This window comes from Aulonocara stuartgranti, assembly GCF_965226115.1.
Source record: "Aulonocara stuartgranti genome assembly, chromosome: 11".
Classification (NCBI taxonomy): domain Eukaryota; kingdom Metazoa; phylum Chordata; class Actinopteri; order Cichliformes; family Cichlidae; genus Aulonocara; species Aulonocara stuartgranti.
The window spans coordinates 11,104,917-11,120,521 of record NC_138947.1 but is presented as its reverse complement, the minus strand read 5'-3'; the positions used below and the strand labels follow the sequence as shown (position 1 = coordinate 11,120,521).

Below are 15,605 nucleotides of genomic sequence, written 5' to 3'. Positions count from 1 at the left end.
AAGTTGAAAATATTTAAATGAAAGAAGAGGCGAAATGTTTCTGATTGGTTATCGGAAGCAAAATCTGTGCTATTCGATTCCATGCTAGAGTTACGTCCTTAATTTATTGGACAAAAACATCATTCTTGCAGTTTTGCATCTGTACACCACCACAGGGGATTTTAAATCAAACAATTTTAAATCCCATGTTTGAAAAGCTCAAAAATAATGAGAAAAATCGAGTGGAAAACAGTTTCATAGCCAGTTGAGGCTCAGTCTCTTGTAATTTCATTACAAATGAAGCAGGAATGAAGCAGTGTTTTATAGCATTTTACTGTAATTTAAAAATATGAAGTTAAACGATATCAGTGCAAGTGAGGAAGGTCGTCAGTTGGCTGAAAAACCAAATCCACCAAGTGACTAAATCAACAATTTGTTAGATTATTAAAAAGAAAGAATGCGCTGACCAGCTAAGCAACAGCAAAGAGTCTGACAGATCACAGACGACAAGTAAATGATTGCAGAATTATTTCCATGGTTAAGAAAAACCACTTCACAGAATTTAACTAAGGCAAGAATTATATTGAAAAGGTTTATTGCCAAAGTCTATAATCAAGAGATGCCGTCACAAATGCAGAAAATATGAATACAGACATTTTACAACAAGGTGCAAAAGACCAGTTACAAGCAAGAACAAGAAATCCAAATTAGACTTTTCCAGAAAACAGATGAAAGAGGATTCATTAGCTGGGCCCACATCCTCAGTTTAGGTTTTGCAGCGTTATTTAGTAGATAAAGGTGAATAAAGGCACATGAACTAATGAAAAGTGAAGAAGTGAAGGAATTGAAAAAAGGGCAAGGAGGGTGGGGCACGGAAATAAGAACGAACCGCCCTTAGAACTGGGGGTGTCATATATAGATAAGACCCAGAAGGGGCATGTTTGGAGTCGTGGTCCTGCTCCTGGAATTCAGATATTTTATCTCCAATATATAGTACTAGAATGGTGGAAGAAATAAGTATGAAGAAGGAAAGAAACAGCTCATGATCCAAAGCATACCACATCATCTGTCAAATATGGATATAATGCCTGTTTACTGATGATGTGACTGCTTTTTTTTTTTTTTTTTTTACTTTTTGTGTCCCGTTTGGATCTTTAGCCATCAGAATTGTTGTCTTGAGGCCAAGAAGGATGCCAAGCAATTTATTTTACCAAGTGGATCATCATGGCCTTGCCATATTGGTCCATTTGATTGACCTTTATTATAATTATGAATTTATTTTATTTTCAGTTGCTACAAACGGGACAGACATGACTGGGGGATAGGACAGGGAGAAAGAATGAAAGAAAGAGAGGGAGAGAAAGAAAACCAAAGGGGAGAAGAGATGGTGAGAAAGGATCACCTGTATGGAGAAAAAAAACAGAAGAGAATGATGATGTGACTGCTGATAGAAGCAGCAGGATGAACTGTGCAGTGTACAGGGCTGTACTCTGACTGACCCAGACAAAGCGATTAGGTAAGAAGCAAAAGCAAACAGCAAAGGCAGCCCAAGAAGCAAACAAATGGGATGTTCTGTAAAAAGTCAGTTGCCTAATCTTAGTTCAGCAGAGCAGCCTTTCAGTTATTGAAGATAAAACTTAATGCAGAAAGACCCACAAAGAAGGTGGTTGCAGTAAAGGCTCTGAAGAACAGAGCATTTATTGACTTTCATTTGGTCTAGATATCAGGCAGTCATTGGGCGCAAACAATATTTATCCAAATATTAAAAACCATGTTAATGTTAATTGATTTGAGCCTATGAAAATGAGTGAGGTGGATGTATAAAAATGTCAGTAGGGGAGACCGGGGATAGTTGTAACGTGGGTCAGTTGTAACACTTCCAATTTCTCCAATCAGGGCTAAGTTTCAAATTATGTGATTCATCCTGTGCATGCCCAATTCAGTTCTGCTATCACATGTAAAAAATCAGCACATTTTGTCAAACACAGACAATTTAACATGAAAAAAAGTAATTTGTATGCCAAAAAGTAAGTTTTTCTACTTTATTTCAATTTCTAATAGCATTATCTGCTTTGCAGTTAAACTCATCAAACTTAAATTATGTTATTTGTATGTCTATGGGGATATATTCTGTGTAGGTCTTTAGTGCTAATGTTTTAGCCGTTGGCTGTAATGTTAGCTAGTTCATGGCTATAGGAGTCTGGGTCAGTTGTAACAATAATGCAGATGTTACAACTTACCACACTATTACTTTAACTTATATTAAACAAGTTGGGGCAACGACATCAGCAGAGAGAGGTTCACTGGTCACCTTTGTATATGCGGTTAATGCCATTGGCAACACAATTCCTCCACTGTTTGTGTTCCCACACATACATTATGCAGACCTCTGTGTCAGAGATGGACCAATAAGAAGTACTGGTAGTGGAAATAAATCAGGATGGGTGCAAGAAACAGATTTCCTCATCTTTCTGAAGCACTTTGCAAACCACACCAAGGTAAGCCATGATAAAAAGTAATGGAATTGCGATGCTGGTGAACAACTACATTTTTTCAGCTTCATTGTTATGTTCAAAATTGGTGCAAGAGTTGTAGGTTATAATGCCCACTGGACCAATGAGGCCAAACGCAAGGAAGACCAACCAAAATTAATGAAATATTCAATTGCAGAAAATTCTATAATTTGTCTTTTTTGGGGGGGTTGGAATATGTTCAAAAGTTAGATTTCTGTATTCTGTCACACACACACACACACACACACACACACACACACACACACACACACACACACACACACACACAGCTACATAAATGGCTCTAAGTGCATTCATGTGTTGAATAAACAAAGATTACATGTTAATATTTTGTCAGTACCCTTATTTCATTGTGTTACATTTCACCCCGGGATATGTTACAACTAACCCAGACTATGGGGTTAATTGTAACATTTCACTCTTTGTGTTTGAGGCCATACCATGCAATGGGTAATTGTACTGCAGAGAAAATAGCTGCACTATTTAATAGCCGAGACATGTAAATACTTTGCATTACATTTTGAATCCACTACCTTAAAAGAGCTTCAATTTACAGACAGAAATGTGAAAAATGTTACAACTATCCCCGGTCTCCCCTAATTCCAAAATAGTTAATGCAGTTTTTTTCTAAAACCCCTTGAATTACAGCTGAAAGTCTGCACGCATACATATTTATGATCAGTCAATTTCCAATGCGCTGTGGTCATGTACAAAGGCAAAACTGCAAAAAACTGTCTTGTCTTGTGGTCTAAATGTGTGAGATAAATGAAGACTGTATAAAATATGCTTGGCACAATATATTGTATATCGATGACCTTTATTTAACTGGCCGCAGGTTGTATCTTAAACAAACATTACAAGTAATTGTTTTAATGTTTTTGGAAGGCAATCTTAAGTGTATGTGACCTAAACTGAAAATTCACCCTCACAACTTACATATAACAATGCCACAAAAAAGAAAAAAAAAAAAACAATCACAGAGAGATGCCAAATGATTTTTTTTATTGTACAAAAGTGGTTAAAATACAAGGCATAGATGAGGAAATGCTGGGTCTGTTTTGACAAGTAGAGGCAAGAGCACAATGACTGATCACTGGTTAATCATTTAAACTTAAACACAACTATAAAAAAAATAAGGGAAAATAATACGTACTATGTATATGTGTCACTGACACTAAAGTGCAGTGTTCTGTTGCATAACATTTTTGGTACAAATATCTACTTGCTAGTGTGGGTGATCTACCTACATTTGACATTTACTGGGTGCTTTGTTAAAAAAAAAAAAGCCTGCACACTGATCCAGATGAATCATCAAATTACAAGCAATGACCACTGTTAATGAGTATTGCCTGTTCCTTTGACTGAATTAACTCCCACATGTAAAAGCAGCATCAAAAGCAGATGTGAAGGACAGTATGTCTGTTTCAGTCTGTGATCGTATTAAAAGGAAAATGATGCCATAGGGGGGGAAAAACCCCAACAACTATAAAATAAGATTAGTCACCATGGTCAGTGGAAATGTACTGTTAGCAAACATCAAACAGTGGTAAATCTTTCATTATGAACACACACAGTTCCTTCCAAAATATAAACATAGGACTTAAAGCCTGCTTTGTATCATCAAAATTCATCCAAAATTGTAGTACAGCAAAAAGTGGTTATCACCTCAATGTGCTCCACAGCAGTTCGAGCAGCAACTTCTCTTCTGGAAAACTGAATAAATACCTTTTCTGGCCCGAGTCAGGCCAGGAGATCAATATCTCTTTAAGAGCTGCTTTGGGCTGGGAGGACATTATTCTCAAAGTGTCCCTGGTTGGTGATGTTCCCTGCTGGGTAGTATCTGGCCACCACAAAGGAAGAACCATCTGATGCAATGGCTTTACCGACACCCAGCTGTTTAGTGCTCTTCCACACCATTGCTGTGAAATGGCCTAGGCGACATATAAAAGGAGAAATGATGAATAGAAAGAAATTAGAAAGGCAAAATCTGGACCACGTAAGAGAGAGAGAAACGTGCTTTTACTGTAGTGAACAGTTGAGGCTAAGTTCACACGCTCTTCAGTTTATCCAAATATTTGCAGACACAGGAATTTTAATTCCTCTCTCATTCATCGCTTCGAAATCTCTCCTCTTGCCTCGACCGCTTTAGTCCTTTCTTAAGGGAACTTTGCATGACTCAGTGTGAATCACTGCGATGGCCTACTAGTGATCTGCTTCATGTGTGATTAAGTTACACTGGTGTCTGAGGCTATGGGAAACCATCTGGAGGAATTAAGGCACAGTGGATGTGACATGCAGGGTTAGAAGTGATGCATAGGATTGTAATTTCCCCTCAGTTTCTCCTTGGCTGGTCACAGTCAAGCAGTTGCACGTTGTCTGAGGTGTGACATCAGCACAAGAATAACAACAACCTTCTCCATGCCTGAATAAATGTGACACTGAGAGGGAGAAACTGACATCGAGTAAACAAAAAAACGACAAAGAAACAGAGAAAACAACAAACTGGAAAAAAAGAAGATGAAAAAAGACAGTTAGAGATAGATGTGCATGAATCTCACCGGTGCCAGAGGAGAAACCGGGACGGTTGAAGTTGTACTGTTTCACTTCATCATACCAGCGGTCTGCCACATCCTTACCTGCACATGCAAACAACTGGCTTGAACTTAAAGGAAAATCAAATTAGCCTTGTGTCACACAGTAAGCAGACAGCACTCTACAAATCCTCCTTAAGCTCCTGCTTACAGTGCTGCACTTTTTGTCACGCTGTGCCTCACTGTGTGTGTATCTTGTGAAATACACCGGTCTGTGCTGACATATTTCTGCACTGAGTCATAGTATCTGAAGTGGAAGGGAAATGGATCCCAGCTGTTCACTTGCAGGGTTTGGCAGACACCACAGAGGATCTAATTTAGGCTTCACAGGCTAAAATAATGCATCTGTGGAAGAAGGTGTCTTATTAGATTTTCCTGCCACATTCTCACAGAAACCTACATGTACAGGACATCTGAATTACTGTAAAGTTTAGACAAATTCAAATGCAGAAAATAACCTGTCTGGTCATACGAGGCCCAAGCCAGGTTTTCGCCACAGCTCCCTCTACTGGACTCCACGCTGTGTTTTAGGATCCGTGTGCTGGCCAGACTTTCAGCATAACTGTAAAGAGAGACAAAGAAAATTGTACAGTGTACTGCTTGAGTTAATTCCCATTTATACTTTGGGTGATGCATGTGTGGATGCACACTTTAAAAAGTCCATCAGTAAATTGAAGAGCTAGGAAAAGAGGAAAGAAATTTCGCTTGTCATGTCAGAGACTTCTTCAGTTCTAAAAACAAACAGTGAACAGTCTCCAGATATTTTGGAGATGGCCGTTGTCAGGCAAGGTGTGAGTGGGGGTTGAAGCACCTGGTAAGGGATCTCAAGACTGGACTATCAGTCTCTTCCTAGGTGCTTCGACCCCCCCCCCACTCAAAATATCTGCAATACTCCAGCTTTTGCTTTAAAAACTGAAGGAGCCTGTTGGATGAAAGGTCTTAGACGAGATGTTTTCTTCTTAAATAAGTCTAGTTTCTTTCTTTTTGAAAAGCTCAAAGGACTACCTGGATGATTGGGAACTTATACAGACATATTTCATCAAGAATAATTTCAAGAGCTTTCACATTTTTAAAGCTTGCTGCAATATCCTGCTCTCCACTTCTACAAGAAACAGAACAACAACCTTAAACCTGTGGGGCAGAAACAGAAACCATTTCCTCTGTAAACAATCTGGGTTAGCCCAACCCTTGGATCATTTCAAGGGGTCAAAATAAATTTTCATAGACTAATTTGATGTTGTAAAGTCATAAAGTTAACTCACTACAAACATATAGGAGTAACTGCTGTCCTATGAACTTTGTAGTGATATAATTCAGGAGTAGTGTCCAGATTATTCTAATTTATAATCAATTCCAAGGTAGTTTCTACAGTTTTCACATGTTAGCATAGCTGTTCATATAGGTGTGCAGTGGCCTGATTGACCCACACAATGTGCTGTGGATCCAGAATACATGTTAAATTCTTCCTTGTCGAGGTCATTTGGGGTTTTTGGATGAAAAGAAAAACATATGTTGTGGAAGCAGTGAGATCTGTTATCCATTTTGGCTGAACTGTGCTTTAAACTTAGTTTATTTATGTTTTTCATACACAAATCATGTCCAAGACACACAGCGTGTAAGAGCTGTGTGCCCAGTCAGTTTACACAAAGAGTGAGACAGACCCCATTCGTCGAGTTCCAGTGAACTGAGTTTTCCATGCAAGCATCAGATTATCTCAAAATTCCAATACTGATATTGGAATACTGATAGATATTACAGTTAAGTTCATACATGGCTTTTAAAATAATACTGTCATTTTAATTGTGCTTCAAATGTTCCTGTGAGGGATCACACAACTGAAGAGGTTTTTAGCGCCATGTTATTGTTGCTTTGCACCATCACACATGTTCAAGAAAATGGAGAAAGACTTTTATGACAGCTGCCTCGGTCCTTCCTGACAGCGGTGGACAAGCTGACATACTCGAGAGATTTAACTCTCTTGTGGAGCTTCTCTAAGAGTCTAGTGGAAATGAAGCTTTATTCAAACTTCATTTGAATAAAATGCTAATGCAGCTGCAATTAGTGACAACAAATTGTCAACAAAACCTGTAATCACAATGAAAACAAACCAAACACCCAAGATATATTTTTTATAATTTGTGGTTATTGCATCTGACAGGCTACGCTGGAACTGTCACTGTTATCTGGAGCAGTTTGACAGTGACTAGTATGTGCAGTCCTTGCTAATTAGGTTTCTAATTTGATCTGTTTGTGCATTAACCCACCGGGCAGCCTCTTTGCTCAACTTGCTGCTCAACTTTAGCGGAGGAGCCTGGTGCTTCATCCTGTAGTCGTTGTGGCACCGCAGCACCTCCTCAGCAAACTGCTTTGAGGCTGGGAGACAAACAGGACAGACAGGAAGACTAAGTCAGCCTCTGACAAAACAGACGTAATGATGCAACATGAAGACTCGGGGAAGGTTGTAGAATACAAACTCAAGCTGAAACCTACAGCCTGAGTGACCTCAGATAGCGAGTACCAACTTGGTGACAGGTGATGAAGTAGAAAACATCATCTGGATCAGCCCCCTCCCCCATACCACCACCACCACCACTGGTGCCTATCACTCATGGGGCTTTTCATGAGTCTCACAGTCTCTTGAGCACTCACACAATAGGCACATTGAAACAGCCCCGCAGAAACAACAAGGCTGAGAGAAAGCATGCAGCACCACTATTAATCTTACCTTACAATTTAGTGCCATCAAAGAGGACAGTAAATTAATAACGGAAAAGGACATCGGACAGAAATTAGATTTAGACTTCTGTATGTGGTCTGTTCTAATTTTAAAAGAGCATTGCCCACAAATGCAGACAGTAAACAAACATGGCTTTTGTACAGCTACATGGGGACAAAGTTCAGCCAACAATAAACATCAAAAGCTTCAGGGTGTAATATCTGCTTACCTGATTTTCCCATGTTGCTGACACAGGAAGCCTTCAAGTAAGATCAGGAACAAGCTTAGAGCAAACTAGAAGCAGCCTCTCCTCTGTGCTGTTTTCAGACTCAACTCTCTCACTGTTACTTTCTCTTTCTTAAGTGCAGTGTAATGCTGGCACTCTGACAGTGCTTCTAATGCATTTATTTCTTGGTTTTTCCTGTCTCATTCTACCGTGAACTCACATAAACTTTTGCAGTCTTCCCCTTTAGCTCGATCGGGATGTAACAATTATTGCTCAACTATTCCTCTTTTTCATTTGTCCCTCCTTTGGCCACACACCATACTATCTGCATGCCCTACTTCTTCCTTTCTGGCCTAGAGAAGCACACACCCAAGCAGGGGAGCCCCTGCAGTCACTGGTGACATCATCTCTGTGAGACACATGCCCATATATGGCTCTGAACTCCTAATATTCAGGAAAACATTGCCCCTGGTAGCCCTGTACTTCTTTTCTCACAATCTACATGTTCATGATGAAGAATTAAGCTAAATAGTGTGCACTAAGGACAATAAATGTCTTTCACTTTCACTACTGGGAACTCGTTTAATACCCCGAGGATCAATATGTTCCATTGTTATTCCCAGTGCACCCAAATGAAAATGAGCGATTCCTTAATTCCCTCCCTGGATTGAAATTAGTAACTGACAAATTTCCCCTTGAAACAAAGTGATTCAATATTCATCATGCTACAGAAAAGCTGCAGAGCTTTTGCTATGTTACCCACCACACTTTATCCATGTCTTCTACCAAAGATATTTGTCATTTCAAAATAAATAATAAAAGCAGGGCTGGCTTGCAGCAAAACCTCACATAGAATTACCTCATATTTTATCACACATCTGTCTGACTCTGCTTTGGAAATCGTGTCTGGAGTATTTTCTTCATGTTACAGCTTGTGTAAAGAATACTTTAGAAAACAAAACACTCTTACAGCTTTCTTACTGCCATCAATAGGATTTCATTGTGTCAGCACCAAAGTGCTCTGAGGAAACTGCTTAATGTTTAAAAGCAGATGATGCAGAGTCTTTACTGGCTAATTTCCCAGTTGTTCAGCCACAGTTTGCTGGGCTTGAATAAATCAAGGCCAATGAGGACACGCAGCACGGAATATGAATGCACGTAGGATCAAGATATTTAAACGTCTTGCAAATATGCAGATATTTTAAAGACTGATGGATGCACGCCATAAAATCTTGACAGTCTATTTATAATGACATAAATACAAAACTAATCATGTCTTCAGCTGTATTTTGCATTTGGCAGTAATGCTGACATGCTCAACAACTGAACAGAATAAACAGTTGTATATTTCATGAGCCTACTGCTGTGCTAGTGTTATCGTGTAGTTTGAGAGGTTTTACAGCGGTCCTCTAGACTTAAAAGGATTTATATTTGACTACGTAGGGCAGCGGTTTACACACTTGCCTAACAAGTGAAAGATCCCTGTTTTGATCCCAGACAGATACACAAATCCCTTTGGGGTTGTGTCAGGAAGGACATCTGGTGTAAAAATCTGCTAAATCAAATATGTTGAACTACCTGCAGAGGCGACCCCTTGTGAATAAGGGGGTAGATGAAAGTAGCTCTGTACTGAGGCTATGCTCTCTGCAACGGTTTGTAATTTTTGCTGTTCTGGCAACTGATGCAGCAGTTCATGCCGTGAATACAATACATGGTAATCCCAAAGACAACTTCGTAAATGAGTCAGCTGAATGTTAATTTGCAGTATAGGCTTCAGGTGTTGGTCTCTAATGAGATGCAATGAAAACGAAATGATTCAGCATTTAAAAATGTGAAATTTGGAAAAGTGGGGAAAATGGGTCCTTGTTTTGTCAGACGACGTATGTGCTGTTCTCTGGGCCAAAAATTCAAGAACAAATCCAGAAATGGTGGTTAAATAAGTGTGAGACATAGCTAAAGTTAGTTATATATCCTACTGAGGCAATCATCCACTCATCTTTAATAAATGAAAATAAGACTTTACTGACAAACTCTGTGATGCTTTGAATTGTAATTATTTCATTTGCCACAAGGTGGGTCTGTTAGCAAAGGTACTCAGTGTGGCCATTAGTCACACTAAGTGCAACTAATGGCATCCTGGTTTCATAATACGAGTGGACATGATGGGATTCATGTGAAAAGTCAAGCCACTTGATTTCTCATTAGCTGGATAGTGCTATCTTAACAAATAGATTTCCTCCCTGCTACCATCTGCAGAGTGATGGGACTGGACAGCTGGAAGAAGACATTTACGTAGTGCTCTCGACACGCCGGAACTTTACAGCAATATATCTTAATTCGTACTAATTGAGATAGTTGTTGAGTGTGTAATATCAAAGAGTATACGCAGTGCGAAAGTGTGTGTTTGTATGCATGTGGTAACAGGGATAGCACAATTTATAAGGAGAGCCCCTTTTAGAGGGACAGTACAGACATTGATCCATGCAGATATTAGATCATTTATCTCTGCACACTGTCCTTATCTGCTGTAGATATTGCTTGGCTCTCCTCCCTGTCAGCTGTGACATCATTCCTTAACTTCTCTCCCCATCCCTATCTCTTTCTCCAGGTCTCGTATCCCGGACCACCACACCGTCAACCTGTAATTTTCTTTTTTTTTTCCACTTGAAACCTCCAAGGAATCTTCCCGCAGGTCTTGTCCTAAAGAGAAGAAAAAACCAAATTCTTTCTTGAACAGAACAGGTTTTCCACTCCTGTCATGACTGCAGTGGATGTGGATTTATGAGAACAGAAATATGAAATAACTCATACTGGGGCTGTAAGTGCACTTAGTTTCATATAATTCCTCTTTAGCGGTCCCAGGAGGAAGGTGAGGACTTTTTAATAACTCCTTCCATTCACCTCCATCCTTATTAAGGGGTCTAGTTGAGTGAAAATGGAGACATCTACTGAGGGGGTGTTGAGAGGATTGATCTCGGCTGAGAAAAAAAAAAAAGAAAGTGAGGGGGCTGCACTTTTTTTTTCCAGGCAGTTGTTGGATTCTCTCTCTCCAGAGCTCCGCTCCAGAATTTGACACATGAAGAAGTCTTTTATGGTGTCATTAGTGCAACTGTTCCATGGAGGACAAATGATTCTGTGGGTTAAGAGGAGTTAATCACCTGCCAGTCAAACCTCATCAAGCCGCCTCTACGGATGAGGCGCTATACAAATCTCATCATATTTATGGAGCCTCAATTAAGCCGATACAGGCAAGGAGACACATGCATAAAGAAGAGAGTGACAGGGGTAGGAGAGGGAAGGCTTGGAGTGGGAAAGAAAGAAAACGAGATAGTGGGAGACAGTAAGAGCTGGACGACGCTTGTCTGACACTAAGCAGCAGAAATGTAATGTCTTAAAAGGCCATCACAGTCAATAAAGTTCCTAATGTGCTTAAAGCAATTACTGTGTCCGGAGAGGAACAGAGTGCATGCAGGATATTAACCCCAGTAACCCACTCTATCTGGACCATAATTAAATTATCCTCACATCCTCATTCTCATACAGACACACATGCACGCACTCAAACCACACACTTCAGCAAGCGTGCATTCATTTATGCATGTTCACAGGAAGTTTGTGGAGAACTGTGTGTCAGCTGATACCTTGAACTGTGAAAAGAGGAGAAAGTAACAGGCTGATTATGATGTGGATCTATGGGAGCAGCACTAACAAGTATTATTTGACCTTGACATTGATTGATGTGTCATGTTTTGATTAAAACAAGGAGACTGCCAGTCTCTCAGAAAACTGCAGGCTCTCACGCATCAATTGTCAGTCGACGGGTCGGTGATGTCTCCGACAGCATATAATAATCTTCAGTAATTACTTATTTCAAGGGCCCTTTAGTTCCATTTAAAAGTGATGTGTGTAATAATTGACAGGTTCCAGCAAAGGTATTTATAATTTAGTATTAAGTCTAAGGGGGTCATGACTAATTGATATCAAGGAAGAAAGTGAATTCAATCAACTTTTTCCCACTCGTCCATCTGTTTGTGCATAATTTCAATTTCCTTCTAGCTCTTAGTGTTTAAAGAGGCTTTCTAACTCTTTTTAGCATTTGGATCTGCTGCCCGTTCCTTCTGCTCTGCTTCTTTTCACCCGGCATTATGCATATTCAAGTTTAAATAGTTATGCCCAAGTAACATAGCTAATATGCTTCTTGGGCTGATTTAATGCCATTTAATAGTTGTCATACAAAATAATATTTGCAGAGCCAGGGAGAATTCTTGACACTACAGACCCTAATTATTGCCTCTGAAAATAACAACCCAGCCTTAAGCATTCTGCATGGGCTCCCGAAGGCGAGCCCATGTTATTTGTAAATATGTGTACAAATGGTTGGTTTTTTGTACTGTTTTCATCAATAAATGTCAGCAACAAAGGACATACAAAGGACATGTGTTGATTTCTCCCTAAGATGGCAAACTGAAACACTCCACTCCCCCACCCCCTCAATCACTCACCCCCACTCCCCTCCCTCCAGAATTCCTAGGTAACGACCTAATATACATATGAATGACTCCAGCATTTGACTGACTGCTCTCCGGCTTTTAAAGGTAGAAACGCAAAATGATGACTCCGCGGGGGTCTAAGGTAGAAAACCAAAATGACTGCTCTCCGGGAGTCTAAGTGCTAGCTAGATGCTGAGAAAAGCGCCTTCGGGAGCCCATGCAGAATGCTTAAGGCTGGGTTGTTATTTTCAGAGGCAATAATTAGGGTCTGTAGTGTCAAGAATTCTCCCTGGCTCTGCAAATATTATTTTGTATGACAACTATTAAATGGCATTAAATCAGCCCAAGAAGCGAGCCAACTCCCTTGCAAGCTCCACCAGGAAGTCCACCCGTCTTTCCTTCGTCCCGGTGCATGCTTGATACAGCACATGTGCATTCAGTGCTGCCATGTCAATCATGTTATAAAACACGGCGACTGGCCAGCGCCGTGTTCCTTTGCGGACAGTGTACTCCCGAACCATCTGGTCCATCACATCCACGCCACACTTTGTTTTGTTGTAAAGGGTGACAGTGTTTGGCTTCACATCGCTTTCACTTGCGCAAAAACTTCTTGGACGGAAAACCACCATCCTCGGCACAGTCAACAAGATTCGCAGGGAAATTCCTCAATCCACTAGACAGACAGATCGCAATGAATTCACCACTCAGGTATGTTGCAGGTCTTTTGTGGTTCTATGTTTATGTGTTTCATTGTGTGTAAAAGGGCTATGGAAATAACAATTTCTTATTTCTTAGGTGTTTTCAACCTCTGCTGCCACGCTGACGGCATATGCGGCCAAACGGAAGAAGACAGTCTATATTCTTAGCAGCATGCACAGCGTGGTTCAGACTGATAACACTACCAAAAGGAAGCCAAACACTGTCACCCTTTACAACAAAACAAAGTGTGGCGTGGATGTGATGGACCAGATGGTTCGGGAGTACACTGTCCGCAAAGGAACACGGCGCTGGCCAGTCGCCGTGTTTTATAACATGATTGACATGGCAGCACTGAATGCACATGTGCTGTATCAAGCATGCACCGGGACGAAGGAAAGACGGGTGGACTTCCTGGTGGAGCTTGCAAGGGAGTTGGCTCGCTCTCATGTAGCTGCGAAGAAGGCAAGAAAAGATCAGTTGCTTCGGACACAACCCTCCACACCGAGCCCTGGAAAAAGGGCCACGTGTCAGGTCAAACACAGATGCAAAAAAAATCAGGCCACTGTGCGATGTGTTCACTGCTACAGGTACACATGTGGTAAATGCAGACGACAGATACCGTGGCAGTGCCAGGATTGTGAGTGATTGCTGAAAATGTTGAAATGTACTCACTCACTTTTTATCATTATTTGTAAATATGTGTACAAATGGTTGGTTTTTTGTACTGTTTTCATCAATAAATGTCAGCAACAAAGGACATACAAAGGACATGTGTTGATTTCTCCCTAAGATGGCAAACTGAAACACTCCACTCCCCCACCCCCTCAATCACTCACCCCCACTCCCCTGGAAATCCCAGCTAGGACAGCTTTTGTGGCTGGGCTTGGCGGCTTGCTAATTTTGTATTTCTAGATGGTGCCTCTTTGGTTTATTTTGGGCTGTGCTTGTATCATTAAGTACTTTTTCATGACCTTGCTTTGGGAATGCTAAGGTGTTTCTTCAGGTTAGCGTTAAATAAAGTTCCCTTAAACGCCACAATTAGGTTTGCACGTATTTGCACAGCGACACAATTGTTGTAGTTTTGCCTCAGTACAGCACTGCAGTGCATGATTTCAGCTTTAATACAAGGGGTAAACAAAAGCATCACCTCAGCTGTTTAGGAGTTAAAATCATTTTCATACATATCCCCTCATTTTCAGAATCTCAAAGTTAATTAGACAATTGACTGACAAGCAGTTTCGCAGAAAGATGAGTCTTTTTCTCTATTTTATGACAAATTAAGCAGATAAAAAAAATGCATATTAAACTTTCATTTGGTAGCTGGTCACTGGAACTCTTAATATGAAGGCCTGGACCGTGGTGTAACCTGCCTTTGCGCTATGGTAGCTGTGACAGGCTCTAGACGCCCCATCCCTGATAAGAATAAGTCAAAGAGAACGGATACATGTATGAACCAATCAGAGAACTAGCAAAAAACTTGAAGTGGCCAAATTGAAAATCCGGTACATTTTAAAAAAGAATGAATGCACTTACCAGGTCAGCAACACCAAAAAAAAAAACCCTTAAGGTCCACAGAATATGACTAAAGTGGATGATCGTGAAATTCTTTCCTTGGTGAAGAAGAAGAAAATCTTCTAGCCCAGGGGTGGGCAATCTCAGTCCACGAGGGCTGGTGTCTCTGCAGGTTTTAGATGTGTCCTCGAACCAACACAGCTGATTTAAATGGCTAAATTAGCTCCTCAACATGTCCTGAAGTTCTCCAGAGGCCTGGTAATGAACTAATCATGTGATTCAGGTGTGTTGACCCAAGGTGAGATCTAAAACCTGCAGGGACACCGGCCCTTGTGGACTGAGATTGCCCACCCCTGTTCTAGCCTCTAAATGTCTAGCCAACTCAAGAACACTCTGGGGGAGGTAGGTGTATCATTGTCAAAATCTGGGGGAGGTAAGTGTATTATTGTCAAAGTCTAGAGCTTGTCAAGTGATTTCTTGCTGAATGGAATACAGAACGTTTACAACAGGGGTGTCAAAAACGAGGCCCCGGGGCCCGACAAAGACTCCAATCTAGTCCACTGGACAGTGTTGGAAAATTTGTTGACCTTGAGCTATATTTGGATCATTTTAACAGCTTTTCCTGCTGACAAAGTCCTCCCCTATTAGCAATTACGCTACACTAAAATAAACAAGCAATAGACAAACAGTGAAATTAAAATTCTTTCATCGTTTCTCTAAAAATATCATTTGTTTTTACAATGAGCCCACAATTTAAAATAATAATAAAAATTAATGATAATACCTGTGAATTAAAATTAACAGCCTGCATTATATTTAAAGGACAGTCTTTTTTGTAATTTTTCACATTTATGTTTT

At 40.4% G+C, this 15,605-nt stretch overlaps 2 protein-coding genes across 3 annotated transcripts; one reads left to right on the top strand and one right to left on the bottom strand.

Annotated features, from left to right (window-relative positions):
• Positions 1 to 3,498: 3,498 nt before the first annotated feature.
• Positions 3,499 to 14,952, bottom strand: glipr2l (GLI pathogenesis-related 2, like). 2 transcript variants are annotated; one of them, XM_082552388.1, is made up of 5 exons: positions 14,769 to 14,952; positions 7,369 to 7,477; positions 5,563 to 5,666; positions 5,072 to 5,149; positions 3,499 to 4,444 (listed from the first exon to the last, which is right to left on the bottom strand). In XM_082552388.1, exons 2-5 carry the CDS (start codon positions 7,425 to 7,427, stop codon positions 4,278 to 4,280), a joined length of 408 nt encoding a protein of 135 aa, XP_082408514.1. In that variant the 5' UTR covers positions 7,428 to 7,477; positions 14,769 to 14,952; the 3' UTR covers positions 3,499 to 4,277. The 2 variants fall into 2 exon arrangements, with proteins under 2 accessions (XP_082408514.1, XP_082408513.1); XM_082552387.1 differs by lacking the exon at positions 14,769 to 14,952 and adding an exon at positions 8,050 to 9,428.
• On the top strand, positions 9,613 to 14,061 carry LOC309717997 (uncharacterized protein; the record flags this gene model as incomplete). Its single annotated transcript, XM_082552937.1, has 4 exons — positions 9,613 to 9,698; positions 10,655 to 10,687; positions 13,100 to 13,244; positions 13,332 to 14,061. The coding sequence occupies 4 exons, from the start codon at positions 9,613 to 9,615 to the stop codon at positions 13,878 to 13,880; spliced, it is 813 nt and encodes a 270-aa protein (XP_082409063.1). The 3' UTR covers positions 13,881 to 14,061.
• Positions 14,953 to 15,605: the final 653 nt, after the last annotated feature.

Bases quoted from the DNA above. Each gene is read 5' to 3' on its own strand.
- glipr2l (XM_082552387.1), bottom strand. The intron at 5,150-5,562 runs GTTATTTTCTGC...TTGCATGTGCAG, and splicing joins GGCCTCGTATGACCAGACAG to GTAAGGATGTGGCAGACCGC. The intron at 4,445-5,071 runs GTGAGATTCATG...TATGTCGCCTAG, and splicing joins CGGTTTCTCCTCTGGCACCG to GCCATTTCACAGCAATGGTG.